This window comes from Equus quagga, chromosome 11 (assembly GCF_021613505.1).
Source record: "Equus quagga isolate Etosha38 chromosome 11, UCLA_HA_Equagga_1.0, whole genome shotgun sequence".
Taxonomy (NCBI): Eukaryota; Metazoa; Chordata; class Mammalia; order Perissodactyla; family Equidae; genus Equus; species Equus quagga.
The window spans coordinates 26,655,484-26,683,380 of NC_060277.1; the positions used below are offsets into that span (position 1 = coordinate 26,655,484).

The 27,897-nt window shown below is 44.3% G+C and overlaps 1 protein-coding gene across 3 annotated transcripts; it reads right to left on the reverse strand.

The window, feature by feature from the left end:
- On the reverse strand, window positions 1-16,986 carry MTRES1 (mitochondrial transcription rescue factor 1). 3 transcript variants are annotated; one of them, XM_046677310.1, is made up of 4 exons: window positions 16,663-16,986; window positions 6,549-7,021; window positions 4,825-4,897; window positions 1-286 (listed from the first exon to the last, which is right to left on the reverse strand). In XM_046677310.1, exons 2-4 carry the CDS (start codon window positions 7,007-7,009, stop codon window positions 107-109), a joined length of 714 nt encoding a protein of 237 aa, XP_046533266.1. In that variant the 5' UTR covers window positions 7,010-7,021; window positions 16,663-16,986; the 3' UTR covers window positions 1-106. The 3 variants fall into 3 exon arrangements, with proteins under 3 accessions (XP_046533266.1, XP_046533267.1, XP_046533268.1); XM_046677311.1 differs by having other exon boundaries at window positions 16,627-16,986; XM_046677312.1 differs by lacking the exon at window positions 16,663-16,986 and adding an exon at window positions 14,325-14,528.
- Between the last annotated feature and the right edge of the window lie 10,911 nt (window positions 16,987-27,897).

Genomic DNA, 27,897 nt, shown 5'->3' on the forward strand with positions numbered 1-27,897 from the left:
TTCCACAAATGGTAAGAGAACTTTATTTTAATAAAAATGTCCTCTTTTTAAGCTGGGCCCTTCCCCCACCACTAGAAAGGAGCTTTAGCAATAAAAGGCAATCCATTTACTTAGATGTACTCTTTTTAGGCAACTTTAGCTTTTTCCACCGTCGTAACACTACTCTGTATTTCTCACTTTCAGTCTTCTCTTCAAACACCTTTTTCAGGAGAATCCTCATCACTGTCTCGGTTTCTCCTTCTTTATCCTCTCCAACGAGAAGATCCAGAGTATCTCCCACTTTCACCTGAAAATTAGAAGAAAAGTGAGTCTACTACGTTTTGAGAAACAGAGGCCAATGCGCACATCCCCGCTTTGAGTTTTCACCCAGTGGCCGGCCGTCACCCGGAGGGCAGGTGAGAAAAGGTCCTGTCCCCTCTGGAACAGTCACTCATCCCCAGCGCCTCAGGGTGAAAGGGCTCCACCTGGAAGGTGCCTCTCACACACGTGGCCCAGCACCAGCCAGTGTCCTTCCTTCAGACCTAGACAACTGGCTGCTCGTGGATGGTGCAGTGTGGCTCAAATACTACCTCTATCGGATGATTTAAGGAAACACTTGAATGGAGGCATTTATTTTGGTAACAATGGCAAAAGACAAAGTGGGGCACAATCTTAGAGAATACGTGCACAGTAATTACTCTATGCCCTGAGAAGACAATTTTCAGTGTAACACTTTTCATTCATTTCAACCCAGATGAGCTACATAACTGGGGAAGGGGCAGGTTGTTGGAAATTGGTCACTGTGGAACAATGGTTACCTGTCGCTCTTAAAGAAATGGAAGTAAAGAAACTGCTTTTCCAGCACTGGCAGCCCCGGTGATGCCACATCATCAAGAAGAGACAGAATGCAAGTCAGAAAGATGGAATACCAGAGAAAAGTGGGTAGAGTTGGATGCGGACTCAATGTGTTAAAAGGGCTGAGGTCAAACCCATTCTTGCCCCATGGGAGCTTTGGGTTGAGCTAGTGCAGGGCATGCCCTGGGGCAGTCATGTCAGTGCTTCCAGGGTGTGGACAGCCCATGACAGGTACCTGGTCCTGGCAGCTCAGGACCCGCCCAGTAACTAAGGAAGGAGCTAAACGGACCTAGGTGCCATATGCTGCTTCTGCTCAAACACAACCAGGGACAACCAGGAGCCACCTCAGACCACTCACCACCACTCCCAAGGAGGGGGAGGCAACCCCATGTGTGGGCACATGGAGCCATTTAAAAGCCTACTGGAGGGCTTCTGTTTAAGAAGCAGTGTCAAATGCTGGCTTCTACCTTATTTTCCAATTAGTGCTCTCTGAAGCAGTCCAAACTGTCACAGTGTCTGAACATTGTACCTCACCAGGGCAAGCCCATACCTGTTCCCCCAGCCACTCAAGGCCTATGCAAGCCCAATATTCAGTCTACAACATGGGAACGCACAAGTGACACCACACTGTCATTCCAGACAGCGCAGAGCAGCTGGATGTAAAACTCACACAGGGGCCAATTTTAAACCATTAACTTTGCCCCTCTGGGCTGAGAAGCAGAAAGGCTCATACCACAGCTAGGCAAGAAGATTGTTTCTCCCCCTGGGTTTAAAGGATGGACTGACCCAGGCATCATGTGGGGGGCTCCATTTCCTGTAGTTCTGTTGGATTTTACTAAAAAACAAAGGACCACTTGGCCCACCTGTGTGGACATTTAAAATCAGTGTCCAAGATACAAGGCATGGGAACTCCACTTTACCATTTTTGGCATAACTTTGTTTCACTAAAATTCATTTTTTCACAAGTGATATATACACATGATACAAAATTTTAAAGGCTATATAAAGAAAAGGCATCCGTTCTTGTGTATCCTTTCACAGATACAGTGTGCATGATGCCTGCCCCTTAAAAGAGCAGGCAGCACAGAGCGGAAGAGCAGATCCCTTTGGCGGCTTATTTCTAGGGCAGAGAATAGGGAAGGAAGGTTCCCCCTCACCCAGTCAATCGCAGGGAGAGGTGCGTTTAGGAAGGCTTCAATCACCACACTTGGGCTCCATGCACCCTCTGTTTAAGTCAACAGTGAGCCAGCACCTCCAGCACTCTGCTCCCACCTGGTCTGCAGCTCACAGAGAAGCTGTGCTCGGCTGCAGGCAGCCAGGGTTAGAGCTGTGGCATGGGACAAGCGCCTGACCCTTCTGGGCCAGCAGCCAGGCACGGGCCCCATGGAGCAGGCCACGGAAAGGAAGGGGAGTGTTCTTCACTCCCTGCGAGGCCCTGTCCTTTCTACTGTGGGAGATGGCACAGCAGACACAAAGCAAAACCGGCCGAGACTAGGGGCTGCTCCAAATATCTACATTTCAAATCTCCCCTTAGCTGCAGTTACTATGGCTACCAGGGCTCCTAGTAACAAGGCAGCTGAGTGTTAACACTGGCCCCTTCCTTTGCTGACCCTCAAGAGAAATCTGGAAAGCAGCCGAGACACAGAACACCCAAAGCAGAATGAAGCAGCAGCAATTAGGCTGTAGTTAACAACATCTCAAAGCAGAGGGAGAAAAACAGACTTGTAGTGTTTGTAAATGAGGCCTCGGCAGAGGCATGGTGCTCCAGGAACAGGTCTCATCTGAGGAACACTGCAGCTGAGGGGCAGGGCTACAGCCAGGAAAAAGCAGCTAAGGGACTAGAAGCAGGGGCGGGTCGTGGCCGAGCGGTTACGTCCATGGACTCCACTTTGGCAGCCCAGGGTTTCGCTGGTCCGGATCCCGGGCGCAGACATGGCACCGCTCACCAGGCCATGCTGAGGCAGCGTCCCACATAGCACAGCTAGAAGGACCTACAACTAGAATATACAATTATGTACCAGGGGGCTTTGGGGAGAAGAAGAAGAAGAAAAAAAGAAGATTGGCAACAGATGTTAGCTCAGGGCCAATCTTTAAAAAAAAAAAAAAAAGGGACTAGAAGGGCCTGATCCCCAGATGCGTGTCTGGAAAGCCTGACTTCCTGCAGCTCACTGAGCAGCGCCTGCCACCGCAGTCTGCACCTGCCAGGTCAGGTGCCATCAGGGAGAACGTAGGCCTTGTGATTTGGCAGCTGAGACAAGCATTGGGGAGTGTCCCGTCTGTCACCCCCCCATACACACAACCCCTGCCAGCAAGGACTCTGAAGAAGCCTCAGCACTTACCCAGGGCCATGGCCCATGGCTCACATCCTCCCATGTCCCAGGGCAATGGGATGCAGCTCTGGTCCTCCAACCCCAGGGGTGTTTTGAAATATGAAAGAATCTTAAAAACAGCCTTCAAAATGTGTCCAATTTCCTGGAACATTTGTCCTCTGGACACTGACCGAGACGGTATGTCTGCCAATGCCTCATATGTCTGTGTTTTCCAATTTTTAAGGGTCTCTGTCATACACATTTTTATTGTGTTTTGTTAACTTTTACTATCATTATTGGTTTTTTCCAATTATGAAAGTGATACTCATAAAAAATTCAGAAAATTGGAGGGGGATTGGCACAGATGTCAGCACAGGGCTAATCTTCCTTAAGGGGAAAAAAAAAAGGAGGATTGGCAGCAGATGTTAGCTCAGGGTGAATCTTCCTCAGCAAAAAAGAAAAAGAAAAGAAAAGAAAGAAAATTAAAAGCCTAAAGAAAATATAACCCAGGGGCCAGCCCGGCGGCATAGCGGTTAATTGCACACATTCTGCTTCAGTGGCCTGGGGTTCGCCAGTTCGGATCCCAGGTGTGGACATGGCACCACTTGGCAAGCCATGCTGTGGTAGGCGTCCCACATATAAAGTAGAGGAAGATGGGCACAGATGTTAGCTCAGGGCCAGTCTTCCTCAGCAAAAAGAGGAGGATTGGCAGCGGATGTTAGCTCAGGGCTAATCTTCCTCAAAAAAAAAAAAAGAAAAGAAAAGAAAATATAACCCATAATGCCCCAAAGATAAATACTAGTAACATTAATACTTTAATTCTAGACGTATAAATATATGTAATTTGTGGGGAGGTGTGTGTGTTTGTGAGGAAGATCGGCCCTGAGCTAACATTTGTGCCAATCTTCCTCTATTTTGTATGTGGGACACCACCACATACAAAAAAGCATGGCTTAACGAGCGGTGCGTAGGCCCACTCCCGGGACCCGAACCCACAAACTCCGGGTTGCCAAAGCACAGCACGTAAACTTAACCACTATACCACCAGGCTGGTCCCTGAATATATGTATTTTTACAAAAATACATATTTTTAACAGAATTTTTATATAAATGACTTACTTTAACACTGGATACTGGAAATACATTTTCTTATAAGTGTCTTTCACTTAATATGAATATGGAGCTGTCAGAAAAAATATAGAACCTCCTTTTTAACAGCTGCCCTGCACCCAGAGAGGTGCACCCAGCAAGTGCTCAGGGGCACTCCTGAGCTGAACAGAATTACACATCTGCTCAGCTAACACCAGGCCAAAGAAACCTCTGCATGGATCAAATGTTTCTTTTTAGCCTAATTACTATGATTTCATGGGGGTTAACATTAATGACTTGGAAGTTTAATTAACAGATTTTTGCCAGTTCTGATAGTGGCTTAAGATTTTAAAGAAAAAGGAGAAGCTTGATGGCAAAGTCATGAAGGCTGCAGAAGAGCCAGCAGTCTGTGTGAGTAAAGCTGGCTGGTGACTTTAACTTGACCAGGCCCACAGGGGACCTCAGAGAGGGTAAGACGGACATACACAAGGAGCCACTGAGGCCCCAAGTCAGGAGCCTAAGGGGAGACTGGGGCGGCACTGAGTACTGGCAGAACAACAGACAAAAATATCTGGCTGTCATAGTATCTCACCGTTCTGCTTTTCTTCCATAATTTTTCCCCGTTGAGCCTGAGTTCACCTTTGTAGAATGCATCTTCCACTTTGCTTAAAAAAAAAAAGTCAAAGTGCTTTAAAATAGAAATATATTCAAAACAATTATACAATTTGAGAAAAACACCTGCCATTAATGCTTATTCTGACAGTGACCGACCTGCCCACAAAATCTCCATCCTGGGTGCTGGGAAAGTGAAAGTCAACCACTCCCACATGTATCCGGAACAGGGAGATGGAGGCGCACTTCTGAATGCATGCTGAACTGCTGCAAAGATCTGCTAGTACCACCAGGCAGGTAATCAGCACTCTGATGGGGGCCTTCCCAGAGGCTTCAGCAGCCCAGCAAGCCCACTCAGGACAGGCCACCAAGCCCAGTGAGGACAGGCCTGGGGTACTCCACCTGACTCCCTATGCAGCCACTGCTTGCGAGGTGGCAGCTCCTGCAATTCACAACAGCCAAAGTCAGTGGGCACTCCCTTCCTCTCAGCTCTGAGAGAAAAACCAGGCACCACATGCATGGTGAAACCATCAAGAAACCCTCTATTAGTCTGCACTGAGGCTGGGGAAATTCTAATCCAGTAGCTGCTGCTCCCTTTGCATTTAAGCACTGTGGCAACTAGACGAGGGCATGGTGCAGACAAAAATCAGTGCCGTTTGCCTCTCAATGCTCTGACTCCAGGTGATTGACATCTCGGGTTCTGCTTAAAAATAACAGCAGCAGCTACTAATATGGGAGAGGGAGAGGTCTCCTTACGACGAGTTTGCCAGATTTTAGAGAACATTTAACAAATCTTGATCAGCGTGCTGGGGACTCAAGAGTCATCTTGATGAGTCCTTAAGCTTCATGGATTAAAAAATTAAACTATGCTACTAACTTAGGTCATAAAGGTACAAACTACACAAGGAGATCTTTCTGAATTGATTATTCATACCACAGTTCTTACCTTGCATGCAGTATGCATACAATGATTGCTAAAGGAATAAATGAACAGTGAGGGTCACTGCTCTTATATTAGTCTAGCAGAGAGAGAACGAGAGTATTAAACAAATCCTGAAAATTATACACTTAATATCTCTGTGCACTAAATATGCACACACACAGTATTTTCTTCACAATAGCTGACATATGCTGAGTACCCACTATGTGCCAGGCACTGTTACAACTGCGTTAGGTAGAGAGAGAGATGTCATTTAATCCTAGCAACCACCTTCTAAAGGGGATTCTATTATACATTTGACAGATGAGGAAACTGAAGCACAGAGAATGTAAGTAACTTGCCCAAGGTCACACACAGAACCTGGACTGAAACCCCGGTAGTCCGGCTGCAGAGCCTGCATTCTTCACCACCACGCTACACTGCTTCCGTTGATCCTAAGGGGTCCCTTCTCAGGCTTGCTATATACATCTAACATGTGATTCCTTCTCCTCAAAAAGCTGATATTAAATCAATGGTTCATCTTATCGTCAACTGTCTTAGAATCAAGGAAATATGGCACATGGGATTTGCAGGCAGTCACCTGATTTCTTTGGAAATCAGTTTCTTATCTATAGAATGAAATAACTGAAATATATTATCTATAAGGTCCTTTCATATCTATGGTTACTCTTCACCATAACATGGGCCAAGTGATCGGGAATGCTGCATTAAAATAACCAACAAGACGACAAGCGACTTTCTAATAAAATGCATGTCATACTTACTTTCTCCCAACGTCGAGGCCTGACTTCAGGATGACATCATACCGAAAAGACTGCACTACCTTCTCCAGGTCTTTATAGTCCTTAACTACACTGGGGTCATCCTCGAGCTCCTCTTCCTGCTCGCTCATCTCTTGCTGTTCACTCTCTTCATCAGAGACCTCTTCATCTTCAACTTTTTGCAAAGTCTTTTTTGTGGATTTTTTAGAGCTTTTGAGTCTTATGGAAAATGGGAAAATATATTCTGGAGATATTAGAAGCCTTGGGAGTCTCAGTGACAAAATGTTATGGAAAAGTGTTTTATAATCTGATGCATTTAACTTGGTACTAGAAAAATAGAAGTATCGATTCCAGGAAGCACAGGGTTTATGCGAAGGTGTCCCTCGCAGTGTGCCCCAGAGTCCAATCCAAGCATCTGGCTTTCTTAAGACACTGGCGGCCAATCTGACACTAGCCATAGCCATGGCACATGTGACCTGAAACAGACAATAATTCAGCTTTATTTCACAAGAGCAGTGTCCTCACCTTCTCACAACATGAACCGGAGACACCAAACACTTTCTATCTAGTCCTGTACTTACGCTCCCTACGAAAGGCCATACTGGTCTGCACGTACCCACGGCCACGCACTGTCACAGTGAGTCCTCCGGCTGGAATTACCGTGCTTACCTCCCAGTGTCATCAGGAGGGCTGAATTAGATACTAATGTGTGTGAAAACACTGGTTCTACTTCTCTCCATCCCCCAAATTAGCATGGGTACTGCATACTACTGAAAAATATTAACAATAGTTCTCGATGAATTAAAAAATCACGGAGAGGACAGAAAGACTGTTTACTGATATACATTGCATCTTTACAATATTGACTTTGCTAAGGATCATGACTTCATAAAAACAGAGCAAATCTCTAAACTTTATTTCAACCTCCAATCCCAGCAAATCAGAGGCAGGAATGAGCAAACTGACAGATCTGCATTTTATCTCCTTTTACATCTTCCTCCCACTGTTTAAGGGAGGCATTAGCTAGCAGAGAAGGAAGGGGCCTGGAGACCCACAGACAGGTAATTGTTTCCTGAGGCTCTGAGGTGCTGATACGCCAGGGAGCAATCGGTTCCTTGTTACCTCAAAGGCAGCAGAAGGCATCTTATTACAATGGCGGCAGACCTTCCCAAGCACATTGAGATGGTTCTGGAGACCAGGATTTAGTAATGCGAGAAGGGGTGCCACACGGTCAATATCCTCATACCTCTAGCCTGCAAATGACCCTCCCTTGTGCCAAGGCTACACTGTCAGACTGACTTCTTTGACAATGATTTGCACGACTTTTCCTTCCTACTTTCCATTCATCACAAAGCTGCCAAGAGCAATTATCCGGAAGCCCACGCAAAAGCACATAACTAGCTACTTCCAGCTATTCTGGCTATTTGTTAACATTTGGGGCCTTATTTCTGTTGGCATGAATGAGGCAGACAACACAAGCTCAACTCTGTATCTCACTGCTCTTGGGACCCCAATATGAGTCTTAAATGAGACACAAAGCAGGCTCAGTTTAAAGGCTGTTTTACAATATTGCTATAATTTGAAATATTTTTTAAATGCTATATAAAATCCATAGAGTACTCTAAAATACTGACTAAGAAACTATGTGAAGCACTTTAAAGAAACTTATTGAAAGAAATTATTTTTACACATATTCTATCTAATTTATTTATTTATTTATTTATTTTTGAGGAAGATTAGCCCTGAGCTAACTGCTGCCAATCCCCCTCTTTTTTCTGAGGAAGCCTGGCCCTGAGCTAACATCCATGCCCACCTTCCTCTACTTTATACGTGGGATGCCTGCCACAGCATGGCTTTTTTTGCCAAGCGGTACCATGTCCGCACCCGGGATCCGACCTGGCGAAGCCTGGGCCGCCGAGAAGCGGAACGTGCGAACTTAACCGCTGCACCACTGGGCCCAGCCCCATTCTATCTAATTTAATAGAGAATGAATAATAACCATTCATAGAAAAAACTTTAAATTTTATCATAAGTAGGGATAAAGGAAGACAATAATACAGTTCAGTTGCTCCGAGACTTTGTATTTCACCTGTCACTAAAATAAAAAAAAAATTTTTTAGGAACTCACACAACTGAACAATAAAAAAACAAAGAGCCCAATCAAAAAATGGGCAGAGGAACTCAAAATGGATCAAAGACCTAAAGATTAGGCCTGAAACAATAAGTCTTCTAGAAGAGAATATAGGCAGTACACTCTTTGACATCAGTTTCAAAAGAATCTTTTTGGACTCCATAACTCCTCAGACGAGGGAAACAACAGAAAGAATAAACAAATGGGACTTCATCAGACTAAAGAGTTTCTTCAAGGCAAGGGAAAACAGGATTGAAACAAAAAAACAGCCCACTAATTGGGAAAAAATATTTACAAGTTACTTATCCGACAAAGGGTTAATCTCCATAATATATAAAGAACTCACACAGCTCAACAACAAAAAATCAAACCCCATCAAAAAAAGGGCAGGGGACATGAACAGACATTTCTCCAAAGAAGATATAAGGATGGCCAACAGACACATGAAAAGATGCTCATTATCACTAATCATCAGGGAAATGCAAATCAAAACTACACTAAGATATCACCTTACACCTGTTAGAATGGCAAAAATATCCAAAACCAAGAGTGACAAATGTTGGAGAGGTTGTGGAGAGAAAGGAACCCTCATACACTGTTGGTGGGAATGCAAACTGGTGCAGCCACTCTGGAAAACAGTATGGAGATTTCTCAAAAAGTTAAGAATAGGAATACCTTATGACCCAGCCATCCCACTACTGGGTTTCTATCGTAAGAACCTGAAATCAGCAATTCCAAAAGTTCCATGCACCCCTATGTTCATCGCAGCATTATTTACGATAGCCAAGACGTGGAACCAACCTAAGTGCCCAGCAACTGATGATTGGGTAAAGAAGATGTGGTATATATACACAATGGAATACTACTCAGCCATAAAAAAGGATAAAATCGTCCCATTCACAACACCATGGATGGACCTTGAGGGTATTATGTTAAGTGAAATAAGCCAGAGAGAAAGATGAACTCTGTATGACTCCACTCATAGGTGGAAGTTAACATATAGACAAGGAGAACTGATCAGTGGTTACCAGTGGAAAGGTGGGGGTAGGGGGAGGGCAGAAAGGGCGAAGTGGTATACCCACAACATGACTAACAATAATGTACAACTGAAATTTCACAAGGTTGTAAACTATCATAATCTTAATAATAATAAAAAAAAAGACTTCAAAACAAAAAAACGGGCAGAGGATAGGAACAGACATTTTTCCAAAGAAGATATACAGATGGCCAATAAACACATGAAAAGATGTTCAACATCACTAATCATCAGGGAAATGCAAATCAAAACTACACTAAGATACCACCTTACGTCTGTTAAAATGGCTATAATCACTAAGACTAAAAATAACAAATGTTGGAGAGGGTGTGGAGAAAAGGGAACCCTCATACACCGCTGGTGAGAATGCAAAGTGGTGCAACCACCATGGAAAACATTATGGAGATTCCTCAAAAAACTAAAAATAGAATTACCATACGATCCAGCTATCCCACTACTGGGTACCTAGCCAAACAACTTGAAATCAACAATCCAAAGTAACATATGCACCCTTATGTTGGCTGCAGCACTATTCACAATAGCCAAGACATGGAAACAACACAAGTGCCCATCAACTGATGATTGGATAAAGAAGATTGGTATATACATACAATGGAATACTACTCAGCCATACAAAAGACAGAATCATGCCATTTGCAACAACATGGATGGACCTGGAGGAAATTATGCTAAGCAAAATAAGCCAGACTGAGAAAGACAAACACCAGATGACTTTACTCGTTTGTGGAATATGAACAAACACACAAAGAGAACAGTTCAGTGGTTACCAGAGGAAGGGGGGGTGGGGAGTGGGCAGGGGGTGAAGGGGAGCACTTATGTGGTGACAGTCAAGAAATAATGTACAACTGAAAGCTCACATTGATGTAAACTATTGTGAACTCAATAAAAAAAATTATTTTTTACAGTTACCTAATGGTGGACTTTTTATTTTGCCAAGTAAAGATATGTTTTATCCTCTATTTTGCCAAGTAAGGATTTTTTTAGTAGTAATTGCCACTATTACTACCATAATTTTTTAAGAAAAAGGAGATTTCAACAATTATATATGAAATACATTTTCATAGTAGAAAATTTTTTAAATATATAAAGAAAATTCAAACCACCCAAAAACCACTCCATGATCACCACTGTTAACATTCTGGCCTATATTCCTCAGTGTAAAGTTTTAAGAAAAATAATTCACTCATAAGCAGAGCCTCTCATACCTTCCTACTCACCCAAAACACAAGGAAGGTTAACCGTAAGTGGCCAGAGCTCTGTATCGGCCTCAGGAATTCTGTGTTGGGCCTAAGTTCTAGACTCATTAGAATTTACCCAGGTGATGTTTAAGTTATGGGCCAAGAGAGCTGTGGTTGAAATCACCACCTGCTGTTGGGCCTGGACAGACTGGCCTATAAGATGCTCAGGTAACGGAGATGAAGACTGGTATTAACAATGAGGATTTGCCTATCTTTTTTTTTTTTTTTTTTAAAGATTGGCACCTGAGCTAACAACTGTTGCCAGTCTTTTTTTTTCCTGCTTTTTCTCCCCAAATCCCCCCAGTACATACTTGCATATTTTAGTTGTGGGTCTTTCCAGTTGTGGCACGTGGGATGCCACCTCAGCATGGCCTGACGAGACCCTGGGCTGCCGCAGCGGAGCAGCGCGCAAACTTAACCACTTGGCCATGGGGCCAGCCCCAGGATCTGCCTATCTTCAGGTCAGTGTTTTTCAAACTATGGGTCATGAGCCATTATTAAAATTTTTACTTTTTAAGAACTAGAACTGAAGAGTACAGAAAATATGACAGTGCACCACATTATAGTAAGAGTAAATACTGCTTCATGAAACTTGTTCCAATTACACATATACATACACACACACACTGGGTCATCATGTAAAATGTATTCACTGTGGATAACGATAAAAAAGTTTGAAAACATTGGTCTGAGTTCAACAAATTATGTTTTGCTATCAGGTATAATGCCAAAGGCCATATGTGTGCCCTGGAGCTCAGGAGCTGGCTGCACGTTCCACCCCAATTAACAACACTCCAGAGCTGTATGTGTCTGCAGAGATAAAAAGGGTGGCCTCTCAGGGATAACTTCGTGCAGGTCCCTCATTTTACAGATGAGTACAAGTAAGACTTGGAGCAGCTTAACAATTTGTTAAGTCATACAGCCAGGACTCCAATGCCATCTCTTCTGAACACTCATTGTTTACTATGGGTCAGGCACTGCTCTACATATTAACCCATTTACTCCTTCCAACAGGCCCATCTCAGTTACAGGGCCACACAGACATTAAGTACATTCAAACCCAGGCTCCCTGGCTCCTAAGTCAGCCTCTTCACCACCATGCTGAACTCCTCATCAGACTTCTGACTCCAAGTCCACAGCTCTTCCTGCTAACCCATGACATTTATTTTCTCATTTTCTCTTGAACAAAAGCTAACTTTCACTGACTGTAAAAACAGACAGGAGTAGAGGAGTGGGAGGAACTGTTGCCCCTACTTGGAAGAAGTCCTAAGAGGAGACATCCTGGGGGAGGGAAGTCCTGTTTCCATGTCAGTCCCTGGACTCCCACATTCCTCACCCCAAAGTCCTGCCTTTATGCCACGCCGTTGTCTCCTGTGAGGAAGGCCTGGATGTGATCTTGCTCCCTGCATACATCACAAATAGGTTATATTTACCTACACTAGGAAACTTTTACTAGCACAAAATAACTATTTAAAATCACACTTGGGCCAGCCCAGTGGCGCAGCAGTTAAGTGCGCATGTTCTGCTTCAGCAGCCAGGGGTTCACCAGTTCTGATCCCGGGTGCGGACATGGTACCGCTTGGCACGCCATGCTGTGGTAGGCATCCCACATATAAAGTAGAGGAAGATGGGCACGGATGTTAGCTCAGGGCCAGTCTTCCTCAGCAAAAAAGAGGAGGATTGGTAGCAGATGTTAGCTCAGGGCTAATCTTCCTCAAAAAAATAAAAAATAAAATAAAATCAGACTCACACGTAAATACAATAAACATAATCAAAATTTCAAGTCAAGCATTATCTTTGTGTTTATTGGTTACTCACTCAGTCATTATAATCTGCTTCACTCTCCAGCAGACAAACATTGGTAAATGCTGGAAGTTTACATAAAATGTGTTGTTGTTAGTGCCACAGAGTCAAATCCAACTCCTCAAGACCCTGTGTACAGCAGAGTGGAACCCTGCCCGGTCTGTTTGCACCACCCTTTCACCTCGGGCACTATATCAGACAATGCTCTGCTGCTATTCATAGGGTTTTCATGGCCAATTTTTTCAAAGTGGGTGGCCAGGTCTTTCTTCCTAGTCTGTCTGAGTCTGGAAGCTCTGCTGAAACCTGTCCGCCATGGGTGACGCTGAAATACAGGTGGCATAGCTTTCAGCAACAGGCAGCCACCACAGTATGACAACAAACAGATGGGTGGTGTGGTTCCCCGACCAGGAAACCTGGGCAGCGGGGTTGAGAACACCAAATCTTAACCACTAGACGACCAGGGTTGGTTAAGATAAAATTTATGATCATAAAATTAAGAAAGCACATTAACTTAATTTTTGCTGGAGATGACCATTTTTAGATGTTAGCAGGGGACACCCAGGGCCACAGGGGTGGAGTCTGAGAACCAGGTCCTGCCTCAGAGCTTTGAAACTGGTGAGAGGAGTGGGAGTACCAGAGGAGAGGGCTAACCAGGCTCCAACCCCTCTTCAACCAGAGCAGCAGCGCCGGTGAATCCTGGGGTTTCTTATACTTCACTTGAAAAAGGATTCTACTACTGGAAAAAAAGTTTCTGTCCTTTGAGCATGGCTTCCCCTCTTTCAGGCTCCACACAATGTCCACCCTCCCCCTCCACCCTCCTCTGCCCTTTTCCAAACTCATGTTGCACCAATGCTGTGTGTCTCTTGCACTATTTTTATCTCCCAAACTCCAAGGGTAGTGACAGAACAGGAACTGTGCTCCATTCCTCACTCCCACCCCCAATCTGCTCAGCACACACAAAAACCAGTTAATACTTGCAGATTCATTTTCTAGAAATAAAATGAGCATCCTAGCTATTACGACACCCACTCCCACATTCACTCATTTGCCGACATATGCCAAGTGGCCAGCTAGGCCTACATGTAAAACACACTGCCCTTGTCCTCAAGGAGCTGCTATTTCTACGGAATGTGGACAAGTGAACTGGCTGTCAGAGAACACAAGTGAAAGCTGAGGTCGAGAGGAGGCTGGACCCCGCACAGGCTGGTGCCCAGAGCAGGGGTGCCCAAGCAGAGTTCTGATGGCAAAGGTGGCCTGACACTGAGGTTGGAGAAACAGCAAGTTACAACAGTAACCTTCGCTTTCTAATGGACCATTCTCACCAGCATGTTGTTGTTTCTCATGCAAAAATCAACCAACCAGCAACCCTTCCCCACAACCCCCAGACACTAGCTCTTTTCTTGTTCTTTACAATGAAACTCCTCAAAAGGGCTGTCTGCCCTCTCCTCAATTGCCTCTTATTATCTAAATCCAGAATGTCATTTGTTAGTCTCATCTTATCTGACTTCTCAGCAGCATCTGGAACAGCTGAGCACCCCCCTCTTTCTCACTTGGCTTCCAGGACACCTCACTCTTGGTTTTCCTCCTACTGCACCCGCTGCTGCTTAAGACTCCTTTGCTGCTCCCTTCTCTGCTCCTGACAACTTCATGCGGGAGGGCCCCAGGGCTCAGCCTTCTACATTCACTCCATCCAGCTCAGCTGTCAGTCAGTTGGTTCTGAAAATGCATATCAAGACACCAGATATTTCCATGGCTTTAAATACCACCTATATGCCAACTACTCCCTAATCTATATCCCCATTCCAGACCTTTCTCCCAGATTCCAAACTTGTATTATCTCGGCAAGAAAGAGTTAACATAGCAGGCCTGAAACTGTTCTCCTTACGAAGGCCTGCTCAAGGCCTGCTCGTAGGCCTGGCCCTTGGCTGATGTCTGGGACCTTGGATGTCAGGGGAGTTCTCACCATTCCCAGATCTGACAGGGGTGGCTGTGCCTAAACTGTACAATCTGATTGATGCTGAATACCTGCTTTCCTTCTGGGAGTCTGGAATTTTGGTCCATTCTAGGTAGAGGGTGTCTATTTGACTAAATCAAAATAAAAATCCTGGGCGCTGAGTCTCTGATGAGCTTTTCTGATAGACAACATTTCACATAGTTGTCACAACTTGTCGCTGGAGGAATTAAGCACATCCTAGGTGTCCACTGGGAGAGGACTCTTGGAAGACGGCACCTGGTTTCCCCAGACATTGTTCCATCCATCTTCTCCCTTGCTGATTGTGTCTTGTATCCTTTTGCTGTTAATAAATCACAGCCGTGACCCATAGCTGAGTCCTGTTGAGACTTCCTAGTGAATCAATGAACCTGGGGGTAGTCTCCGGGACCCCTGCCACCATATCCTATTTGACATCTCCATTTGGGTGTCTAACAGGCATCTCTAATTTAATTGGTCCAAAACCAAACTCCTGATATATCCCCAATCCCAAATCTGCTCTACCTGCCTCCTTCCCCTTCTCAGTTAACGGTGACTTCACCCTTCTAGTTGCTGGGAACAAAAGCCTCCAGTGATTCTTGACTCTTCTTTCCCTCATACCCATATCCACTATGTCAGGAAATCATGTTGGCTTGTCTTCAAAATATGTCCAGTATCCTGCCACTTCTCACCACTTCCACGGCTACCGCAGATTCAGGCCATCATCATCTATCCCCAGGGTTACTACGAAGGCTCCATTAGAGTCTGTTTTCCATAGAGGAGTCAGAGTGATTCTTTTAAAAAGTAATTTACACCATGTCACTCCTGTCCTCAAAATCCTACAAAAGCAATGTAACAGCAAGCTCCCTGCTGTGGCTTACAGGCTGTGTGTGATCTGGCCCCTCGATTTCCTCTCTGACCTCATCTCCAGCCTCTCATCCTTGCTCACTCAGCTCTGGCCACACTGGCCTTCCTGAGGCTCTTCATACACAACAGGCATATTTCTGGGTAGAGTCCTTTGTTCCAGCTGCGCCTAGAACACTCTCACCCCAGATATCTGCCTGGATAACTCATCTTCACCACAACGAGGTCTACTCATCCCAACTCCATTTAATGAGCATCTTGCCCTCCCAATCTCCCCTTAAGCTCCTCTACTTTCTTGTCCCATGGCACTTATTACCTGCTATTATATTATATAATTTACTGTTTTGTTTTTTGTCTGTCTCCGCTTCTAGAATATAAACTCCACAAGGGCAAGAATCTTTATCTGTATTTTTTTCCTCTGCCGAATCCCAAGCGCCCAGAATAGTGCCCAGCACATGGTAAATGCTTAATTAAATACCGTGGAAAGAAAGTTGATCAGAACTGGAGCCCTTAGAATGAATCCGGAAGAGAACAAAGAATGGGGCTGGATTGATGGGCAAGAAGCAAGGACCTTGCATATCAAAGTTTGGACTTGAGCCAGAGGGCAAGGAAGCCAGACAAAGATCTTAAGTAGCGAAGTGACCCGAGAGGAGGGCATTTTAAAAGATTTCTTTGGTGACGGTGTGGACACGAGTAAGGAGATGATCGCAGCAGGAAGCCCGAAAGAGGTTTCGGGTGAGATCTTCAGAAGAGAGACAAAATCTGTGAGCTAACGGAAGGCTGTAGGAAAAGCAAAGTCTGGAATACAGAGGCAACGCTGTCCTTGACCTGCGGGACGTCGGGACCCGCTCCACGTTGCCGAGCCTGGCCACTACTCCGTAAGGAGAACTTGCTCCAACTGCTTTTAGGTCTACGGTAACTAAAATCCGGCCCTTCTCCTGGCGACCTGAGAGGCGGAATGCCCGCTGAGACGCGGTCGGGTTCCCCTCGCTCCCTCCCCACCCCCGCGGGCCGCGCACCTTCCCGGGTCCCCAAGGTCAAGGGAAACTGGACACCTGCGTCCTCGAGCTCCCAGTCTGCGTTGGAGGCAGCAGTCGCGGCTGTGGCCAGGGCGGAGAGCCTCGGCCCGCCGGGGTCCCACAGCCCCTGCCGCCTCCGGGTCCACGGGGCGTCTCGAGCGGGCCGGGCCGGGGCAGCACGCGTGAGCGGCACGCGGAGCCCCGGCAGGAGCGCGGGCGGGCAGAGGCGCTCGGCTCGCCCCTATCTCACAAGCGCGCGCGGTGAAGCAACAGAGGGGCCGCGCGGGCCGGGGCGCAGGTGTCCGCACTTCGGCGCAGCTCCTCCCTCCCCGCGGCCGCACCGCCCGCCCGCCCGCCTCCAGGCCCCGCCCCTTCCGTCGGCGCCGGCGCCGGCGCCGCGAGAGCGGGACGGGCGGGGCCCTCTGGCGCGGTGGCGGGGGTGCAGCGACCCCTGCTGGGGGCCGCGTCTCGGAGGACTGCGCGGGGAGGGCCGCCCCAGGACCGGCTGGCTTGGAGAGGAGCCCGGAAGCCAGCGCCGCGTGACTCCACGTGGCTGAAGAGAGCTTATCTAATGCAGTGCGCTTAGGTTCTTGGGTTCACCAACCCCTTAGAACATCTCAGAGAGTTATAGACGTTGTCTCCAGAAAACTCTGCACACCCGTCAGAATTCCCTGATAATGTTAAGGGAAGTTCAGAACTTCTTTTCAAGAATAAAGCAATTAGAGCCAGCCCTGATGGCCTAGCGGTTCAAGTTCAGTGCGCTCCGCTTTGGCGCCCGGTTTGGTTCCCTGCCCGGGAAACCACACCACTCCTCTACTGGTAGCAAGGCTGTCCCTGTACAGGCTCGCATAGAAGAACCAGAAGAATTACAAATATACACAACTATGTATTGGGGTTTTGGGGAGGAAAAAGGATGAAAAAAGGAGGAAGATTGGAAATAGATGTTAGCTTAGGGCGAATCTTTCCCTGCAAAAAACAATAAATCAAAAGATGGATCGAGTCATACCTGTCCAGCTTACTGGTCAGGCAGTAGGTGATTAGATGGCAAAACCCGAAATAAAATAGAAAAAAACTAACTCTGGGGTCTGCCCTGTGGCGCAGAGGTTAAGTTCGTGGGCTCCTCTTCGGTGGCCAGGGGTTCACCCGTCTGGATGAGCGCGGATCTAGCACCGCTCATCAAGCCATGCTGAGGCAGCATCCCACACAGAGGAGCTAGAAGGACCTACACCTAGAATATACAACTGTGTACTTGGGAGCTTTGGTGAGAAAACAAAAGAGGAAGAGAAGACTCCTCACCAAAAAGAGCCCCAACCCAACTCTGAAAATACTGCTTGATGAGGATCAAGGCTGCCCCAGGGAGAGAAACCCAAGGCATCCTGCCCTATGTACCGACCTATATCATCCTCCGGGAGGTGTAGGACATCCTCACCTGATCTGACCTGATTCTATCCAACGTTATAGGACCGCCCAACCACTATAACCGCCTGCCCTGACACCATTTTAACAACTTATTTACATAATCTTTCCTTTGTATTGTAAAGAAATAACTCACATACCTATGCCTTATCAATTTAACCCTATCCTCACCTCACTGATGGGCTCTTCACTCAGCATGGGTCCTGTCCCCATGCTACTCCATGCTATTCTCTGAATAAAGGAGCGCTACCACCAGACCTTGAGAGTCCAAGAAATCTTTCTTTCAACTCCTAGGCTTGCCAAGCCCACATCACTGCTTAGCAGTAGACTTTGTGGAAACAGACCTTTTGTGATGTAAAAAGATGAATCAGAAATTAAAAGAAGGACTTCCAAGGGACAATTTGTTTCATGAAGTTTCCTTATATGTTCACATTAATGCTCACGGGGATACATGCTGTGTGTTAAATTAAAACATGATTTTTTTCTTGTTTTCAGAGGGTCCTCTCTTCTCTTTCCTGTCTTATGCATCAGCTCTAAGACTTGAACAGTTTCTTTTCCACTGCTTGCTCACTGCTTCACACAGTGGCTACTTGGTTGCATTTGTGCAATAAGAAAAAGCAGTTACAAATTGTTTCAAGTGCTGAAGTGATACGACTTCAAACATTATGTCAATTCAGGTTACACTGTTGACATTTTATACAAGCAATACATAGTTGCATTTACTAGTGTTATTTGTAAAAGATTACAGAAAAATTGTTAAATCTGCCAGTAACAGGGGTTAATTGGTATTATTATTGACAAATAAAAATGGCAAGCAATAGCATATATTGGAGAATATCAGGAAGCCATTTGGTATAAACCTAATTTGGCCTGACCTTGTCTTTCCAAAAGGGCCTGACCATGGCTGTTGAGCATGCATTGTATATCTGCTTTAGATATTCCCTATGGCAAGAACAAAGGCTCTGGAGATACAGGTGCAACTTCCCTCCCCCTCCCAACGTTGGCATCTCCTTAAGGATTAAGCATCTTTCCTTAGGCTAGGAACTGATTGCTGCACTCACCTGTGACCACCCAGCTCGAGACAATAGACTTGCCTCCTGCTATGTCCTCTGAGATAGCAGACCTACTACCTGCTGTGTCCATCAAGCGCTGTGCTGACAGGGCAATCTTGTGACTATTGTGGGAGGGACATTTCAATCATATGTGAAACGTCCTGTATGGGGGTATATAACCACTCTTTATACCTTGCTTCTTTGATGCCCTTTCTTCCTTTGGGAAGAAAGGCCCCGGGCCATGGTCCTCAGATTTCAGCTCAGAATAAACTCACCCAAATTCTCATTTATAGATTGGTTATGGATTATTGTCATCGACATTATAAAGTGACAAAATTGTGGTATGATTATGGGTGATCATGGAAGGAGATCAAAGAATACAGTGATATTGGGTTACATAGAATCAACTTGGTCATTGGCCTTCAAAAATATAAGCATTTCACTAGATGATCCAGTTAATTTTTAACTTAAAAATGCTAATTACAGGGCCAGCTCAATGGTGCAGCGGTTGAGATCACACTTTCCATTTCAGCGGCCTGGGGTTCACTGGTTTGGATCCCAGGTGCGGACCTATGCACTGCTTGTCAAGCCATGCTGTGGCAAATGTCCCACATATGAAGCAGATGGGCACAGATGTTAGCTTGGGGCTAATCTTCCTCAAAAAAAAAAAAGCTAATTAACATAAAAAACGGCTGTGAGATTAATATGTAATGTGTATGTATACACATATTTATGATTTTTTTCGCAGAAACTCCATTTCTTTTCCCCAATGCGCAGGAGCCCCTGCTGTAGTGCATTGTGGGCATTGTAGTTTTCAAAGATTTAGACCGCTTAGTGGACTAAGTTCCCATTTCAGTCAACAGGGCTGCACTATTCAGACCACAAGACACTGAGAATTGAGCTGGAGTTGAGCCTAGAAATCAAGGCTCCAGCTTTTAATTTAGCTCAAATATTTAATCTTACACAAAGAGATGAGTAAATCAGACAGTGCATTTGGTTGGGGCCTGTAGATGAGCTTAAAGTTATTTTTTAATGTAAGAGGAACAGCCTCACTTTTTAAAAAAAAATTTTTTTATTAAGGTTATGAAAGTTAACATCCTTGTGAAATTACAGTTGTACATCATTATTAGTCATGTTGTAGGTACACCTCTTCACCCCTAGTGCCCTCCCCCCCGCCTTCCCCTGGCAACCACCGATCAGGAACACCCTCACTTTTGATACTCTGTACATTATTATGGTCTGGATTTTATTTTCTTATATTTTCTCTTACAATTTATTTACTGCTTATGGTACCACCCAAGGCGGGTGGTCATCTGCCCACAGCAGGACAAGCCGATAGTCGAGAGGCAAGATAGTAGGAGAGAAAGAGCTTCATTACAGCTTGCTCGCAAGGGGGAAGATGGCTGACAAAAGTCCAAAAGAACCATCTTACAGAACAAAGACTACGGGCCAGTCATAGAGGGGGCTGGTCTTCAGGTGGAGGAGGCATCCGGTCTCTGTGCGGGGCAGACATCTGGTCTTAGTTCTTGATAATCTTTTGTTTTACTGGATATGCACCAGAGACCAGAGCAACACCCTATACACTGATCATAGATGATGGCTATCAGCATAGACTCTCTGCCCAAGGCTTATCATATTCCTAAGAAACTCAAAACAACAAAGTTGGGGCCAGCCGGTGGTGTAGTGATTAAGCTCGTGTGCTCTGCTTTGTTGGCCCAGAGTTCGCAGGTCAGGATCCCAGGCATGGACCCAGCACTGTTGGTCAAGCCACGTTGTGGCAACATTCCACATAAAATAGAGGAAGATTGGCACAGATGTTAGCTCAGCAATAATCTTCCCTAAGAAAAAAGAGGAAGATTGGCAACAGATGTTACCTCAGGGCCAATCTTCCTCATATGCACACACACAAAAGTCTTCTGGGGCCGGCCCTGTAGCCAATTGGTTAAAGTTCCATGTGCTCTGCTTCGGCAGCCACTAGGTTTGCAGGTTTGGATACTGGGTGTGGACCTACTCCACTCATCAGCCATGCTGTGGAGGCATCCCACATACAAAATAGACAAAGATTGGCACAGATGTTAGCTGAGGGTGAATCTTCCTCACAAAAAGAAAAAAGAACAAAGTTATTGACTTATCACAGGTGGGTGAGTTAATCAGAGGTCATTCAAAGTTACACTATGGTTTCTTTTCTACAGTATGACTTCCCCATGTCAACCTTGTGCTGAGCTAGTATCACTTATTTATTTGTTTGTTTGTTTAAGTGAAGAAAAATTACCTGGAGGAGAAAGTTCCCTTGCAGTTTCACCTTACTTATCCCAAACCTCAAGGTCAGCTAATTACCAAAGACATTTTAACAGCAATCCTTTACAAAGCCCCATCCCTCACTTGGAATGCCATTCCCTCTCACCTGCTAAGGAGCTTACCTTCTAAGGAGCGCTCCTCTTTCCTGAATCATCAGTCTTTCTCACTCTTCCAGATCCTTCCTGCCAGCACACAAAGAACACAAACATGTAACAAGTTCTAGTTATGTTACATAGATCTGCCCTAGATAGGAGATATTTTTAATTTTTTTTTTAAGATTTTATTTTTCCTTCTTCTCCCCAAAGCCCCCTGGTACATAGTTGTGCATTTTTAGTTGTGGGTTCTTCTAGTTGTGGCATGTGGGATGCCACCTCAGCATGGCCTGATGAGCGGTGCCATGTCCGTGCCCAGGATTTGAACCCACGAAACCCTGGGCCGCTGAAGCGGAACATGGGAACTTAACCACTTGGTCACGGGGGCAGTAGCTAATTTTTTAAATTTAATATAAATAATGTGATAGTTTTTTTCACTCCACTTTATTTTTGAGACTCATTCCATGTTTATACATACATTTTGGCTCCTTTATACAATTCATATATAAATTATTCCCAGTTTATTTGTTTCTTTCCTAAAAAACAGTTCAGTTCTTTCAAACATTGCAGCAATGGCACTTGTGGAGGTAATAATCTGTGAAAGTTTCTCCAGTATTTACTTACAATAGAATCTCTGGGTCCTAGAATAAGTATGTTTTTCTTCAATCTCACCAAAAATGGCCTAATTCTACTAATTTACATTTTGCACAAGCTCATGAAAGTCATATTTTTCCCCATTCTCCTTAACAGTTCATGTTATCAGATTTTTAAATATTGTCAGTCTCATGTATGCAAAGTGGCACCTTGTTTTAATTTGTAAACTTTCCCTGACTGGTAGTGAGATTTAATATCTTTTTTTTTTTTTTTTTAGGAAGATTAGCCCTGAGCTAACTGCTGCCAATCCTCCTCTTTTTTTGTTGTTGTTGAGGAAGATTGGCCCTGAGCTAACATCCGTGCCCATCTTCCTCTTCTTTATATGTGGGACGCCTACCACAGCATGGCTTGCCAAGCGGTGCCATGTCTGCACCTGGGATCTGAACTGGCAAACTGGGCCACTGGAGCAGAACGTGTGCACTTAACTGCTGTGCCACTGGGCCAGCCCCTAATATCTTTTTATATATTCATTGGCTATTCAGATTTTCTCTTCCTTTAATTTGCCAATTTATACCCTTTGCCCACTTTTCTATGTAGTTTTCTTTTCCAATCACCTGCCTCTGCTCCGAAGGTACACACCAGTACCACCATGCATGGGCACCATAACTCTAGGAACACTGCATGCTCATCAACAGCATCATTCACATGAACTGCAATGAAAATGGCACCCCTGGAGTTGTGCAGTGTAGTGACTATGCTCCTGATTTGGGTTTATGATACCTTTGCTTTCTCTAAAAATAGTTGTTGTTGTAGTCACATGTTTCTGTTTCCCTAAACCATATATTGATGAGTTTTGTTCTTGAAATTTACGTCAATGGTGTCATACTGTATGGCACACTTACGATGACTAAATGTCATCAACATACTGCATGTTTATGACTGCTGCTTTTGCTCAACGTTACATTTCTAAGATTCACCTATTTGTAGCTGGCAGTTGTTCATCCATTTCTTTTACTGCTTATAATATTCCATCGTATGAGTATGCCATAACTTATTTTTTATTCTTCTGTTGACGGACTGTGACTTCTTTTTACTCTGTTTTATTTTGTTTGTTTTTTCTATAATGGAAAATACACCAATGAACAGTCTTTAAAACATATCTTGGTATACATGTGCCAGAATTTCTCAGACAGTATCAATTTAGGAGTGGAATGACTGGAATTTTGAGTATGCTTAGATCCAGTTTTCTAAGATAAGCCAAACTATTTTCTAAAATGATTGTTTCACTGACTAGTTGCCCCAAGGAACTCAAGTTGGGTTTGGAAGCATTTAAACTGTTTTTCCAAATTGTTTTTTTTCTCCTTTTTGTTACGTTAAGAAGATGCAATCACCAACCACCCTGAACTAGAGGAAGCCTCAGCACAAGAGCTACGCCTATCTATGGCCTTTGCCTTATTATTATTATTTTTTTTCTTAAAGGTTGGCACCCGAGCTAACATCTGTTGCCAATCTTCTCTTTTCTTCTTCTTCTTCTCCCCAAAGCCCCCCAGTACATAGCTGTATACTCTAGTTGTGAGTGCCTCTGGTTCTGCTATGTGGGACACCGCCTCAGCACAACTTGATGAGCACTGTCATGACCGTGCCTAGGATCCGGACCTGTGAAACTCTGGGCCACCAAAGTGTAGCCCACGAACTTAACCACTTAGCCACGAGGCTGGCCCCACCTCTGCCTTATTTTTAATGGTAAGATCTCTCCAGGAGGAGCTTAGGCCTTATTACCATAACCTGTAGTGTACGTGGAAGCATGTTTTCCAACTGGGCCTGCACAAGCGAATACCCACCTCTCCCTTTTGAATATTCATTCCTCATCTAAAATAAAAGGTCACTGCTTCCCTTTGTTCGGGGATGCCAGGACTCTGGAAATGATTCTTCATGGTCTCCTATTTGCTGCAAATATACTTTATGAGACAATTTACTTCTCGTGGAGAGCCTGATTTAACTCACCAGGAGGAGAATCCACTTGGGTTTTGCTAACAATTATACCAAGTATTATCTGACCAAGCAGTGTGTGAGCCTTTCCATTGGTTCAATTCTTGCCAACAAGTGCAGCTTACATTGTCACACTTCTTAATTTTTACCAGTCTAGTGGGTGTAGAATGGTATCACATTGTACTTTTAATTTGTACTTCTCTGATTACTCATGAGGTTGAGCATCTTTTTCTTTATCATCAATTTTTGTTTCCTCTTCCTGTTTTGTCCCTCCCCTCCTTTTTTCTATTTTTTTTTTCTATTGGGCTATATAAGTGAGCCGAGTTGTGTCCCTCCAAAGGATATGTTCAAGTTGTAACCCCCAGTCCCTGTGAATGTGACCTACTATGGAAATAGGGTGTTCACAGATGTAATCAAGACGAGGTTATATAGGGTGGGCCCTGAATCCAATAATTGGTGTCTTTATAAGAAAAAGGAGAGGGAGATTTGGATACAGAGACACAGAAGATACACACAAGGAAGAGGCCATGTAATGATGGAGGCAGAGATTGGAGTGACACAGCTGCAATCCAAAGAATACTGTAGGGGAGGAAGACATTTCCTCTATCCTCTCTGGGTTCGTCTTGCCAGAGAACAAATTAAATTCAGATGAGACAGAATAGCAGGAGAAAATTAAACAAAGCTTTATAACATGTGTACATGGGAGGCTCAGGCAAGCTGAGCAACTCGCCAAAATGGCTGAAGCCCCCACCTTAAATATCATCTTCAGCTAAAGACAAAGGAGGATGTTGGGGGTGGGGGAGTCAGTTACAGGAGGTTACCAGACAAACACAATAAACAAATGCAGATTTAAGTCCTTGCATTCTGTATTGATAGGAGTTTCTAGAGCTAAGGTCATCCCTCCTTCTTCCTGGTACAGAGAGGGAGACACCTTTACAGATGGCGATTTCCTTTACAATGTAAATGTCTCTTACAAAGAGTAAGTAAATTCTACTTTTCAGTTGCTTTCCTGTCTGCAAAGCAACCAGCCCCAAATAATCATCATGCCAAAGAGACATATCTTGGGGTGGCCAATTCCAGGCCCCCACAATACCAAGGATTTCTGGAAGCACCAGGAGCTAGGAGAGAGGCATGGAACAGAGTCTTCTTCAGAGCCCCTAGAAGGAACCAACACTGCTGACACTTGGTTTCAGACATTTGGCCTCCTGAACTGTGAGAGAATAAAACTCTGTTGTTTTAAGCCACCCAGTTTGTGGTAATATGTTACAGCAGCCCTAGGAAACTAAAACAGGGAGTTTTTCTTTTTCTTATAAATTTGTAGGAATTCATTACATATTCTGTGTTACAATTTTGTGTTGATTATGATGTTGTAAATATCTTCTCCCAGTTTGTGGATTTTTACTTTCTTTATGGTATCTTTTGATGGACAGAACTTCTTATTTTTAATGTAGTTGTAGGGGAGGAGAAAACCTTTTTGCTCTACCCTCTTAGGTTCAGTCCTTGGGACCCTGCAAATTAAACTGACAAAAGACAGATTAACAGGAGGAAAAACCTCAGTTTATTTACGCATGCAACATACGTACATGTGGGAGAACTCAATGATGAGCAACTCAAAGGGGTGGTAGAATTTAGGGCTTATACACCATTTTAACAGAGGACTGGAGAAGTGACGAGACAAAGGAAACAGAGGTTAGCCTTCTGGGGGTGGTAAAAATAGTGGGAATGTAACTATATGGGGGAAACTAATGGCAGATGAGGGTTATTTTAGTAAGGTTTGTTATGCAGACTCAATCTTGTGCAGTCTCTGGGGTGATGAGTGTCTCTGATGGTTCTCCTTTTCCAGGTATGAGAGAGAGGAGGGGAACACCTTCACAAGGGGAAATTTATACCCTGCCTGGGGTATACAAGGGGGAGAGAAGAGAGCTTTTCCTGCATCTGCTGTTTTTCAATTGCCTTCAGCTCAAAATAATCCTAATACCAAAGAGGCAAACTCTGATCCCCTTCATAGTCAAATCTATCAATTTTATCATTAATAGTTAACACATTTTGGTTTTTCTTCAAGAAATCGTTCCCAACCTTGAAGTCATGAAGGTGTTCTCTTATAATTTCTTCCAACAGTTCTTCAGTCTAATCTTTCATATTTAAGTCTTTATTCCACATGGAACTTATTTTTTTGTTTGTCTTTTTAGGTTTTTGGGGTTTTTGTCTGAGGGAGATTCACCTTGAGCTAACATCCATGCCAATCTTCCTCTATTTTTCAGTACGTGGGCCATCAGCACAGCATGGCTGCTAACAGAGCTGTGTAGGTCCATGCCAGGAACTGAACCCGGGCCACTGAAGCGGAGTGTGCTGAACTTAGCCACTAGGCCACCGGAGCTAGCTCCAGAACTGTGTTTTATGTATGGTGTGAGGCAAAGATTCAATTTCATCCCTTTTTCATGAGGATCACTGGCTATCTCAGCTTATTTTGTTGAACAGGTATTTTGCACCAGTGATCAGAATGACACCTCAGTCATGTGTCAAGTATTCATATATGTCTGTATGTGTGGCTGAGTTCTCTGTTATATTCCATTGGTCCCTATCCCAATACTACATGATTTTAATATAACAGCTTTGTGATAAGTTTTGGTATTTGCTAGGACAATTCCCCTCTCTCCCATATCACTTCTTTATTTGATTTCTTCAGTTTGAATTAGTTTAGGAAGAATCAATATCTTTAAAATATTGAGTTTTCCAATAAAATGAACATGGGGGACTGGCCTGGTGGTGTAGTAGCTAAGTTCGTGCCCTCTGCTTCGGCAACCCAGGGTTTGCGGGTTCTGATCCTGGTCGTGGACCTGGCACCACTCATCAAGCCACACTGTGGCAGCATCCCACATAAAGTAGAGGAAGATGGGCACAGATGTTGGCTCAGCAACAATCTCCCTCAAGCAAAAAGAGCAAGACTGGCAATGGATGTTAGCTCAGGGCCAATCTTCCTCTCACACACACACAAAAACTCTGCTGGGGCTGGCCCCATGGCTCAGTGGTTAAATTTCCACACGCTCTGCTGGGGCAGCCCATGGTTTGCAGGTTTGGATCCCGGGTGTGGACCTATTCCACTCACCAGCCATGCTGTGGCAGTGACCCACATACAAAACAGAGGAAGACAGGCACAGACGTTAGCCCAGCAACAATCTTCCTCAAGCAAAAAGAGCAAGATTGGCAATAGATGTTAGCTTGGGGCCAATCTTCCTCACCAAAATAAATAAATAAATAAATAAAATAAATAAATAAATAAATAAAACATGGTGTATCTCTCCTTTTCTTTAGAGCTTCTTTAATGTTTTCCAATAATTTGAAATTTAAAATATAAAGGTCTTGTACAAATTTTATTAGATTTATTCCCAGGTGCTACGTATTTTTGTTGCTGTTCAAATTGTATAATTTAGTTACATTTCGAAAACTTTTTAATTGACGTATAACATATAGTAAAGTGCATACATCTTAACTACAAGCTCAGTGACTTCGTACGTATGTATTATCCCTGTAATCACCATACAGAGCAAGATAGAGAGCTTTTCCAACACATCAGAAGGCTCTGTCCTGCTCCCTCCCAGTGAACAACTCCCAAAGATAACCACTGCTCTGACCTCTATTACTGTACATCAGCTTTGTCTGTCTGTTTTAAGCCGCTTCTTGCTAGTATACAGCAATGCGATTGAGTTTGGTATATTGAACTCTCATTCAGCTACCTTACTATACTCTCATTTATTATATGCCGGTGGTTTTCATTTTTTCCATATAGTGTTTGGGACTTTCTATGTGGACAATCATATTATCTGTGTATA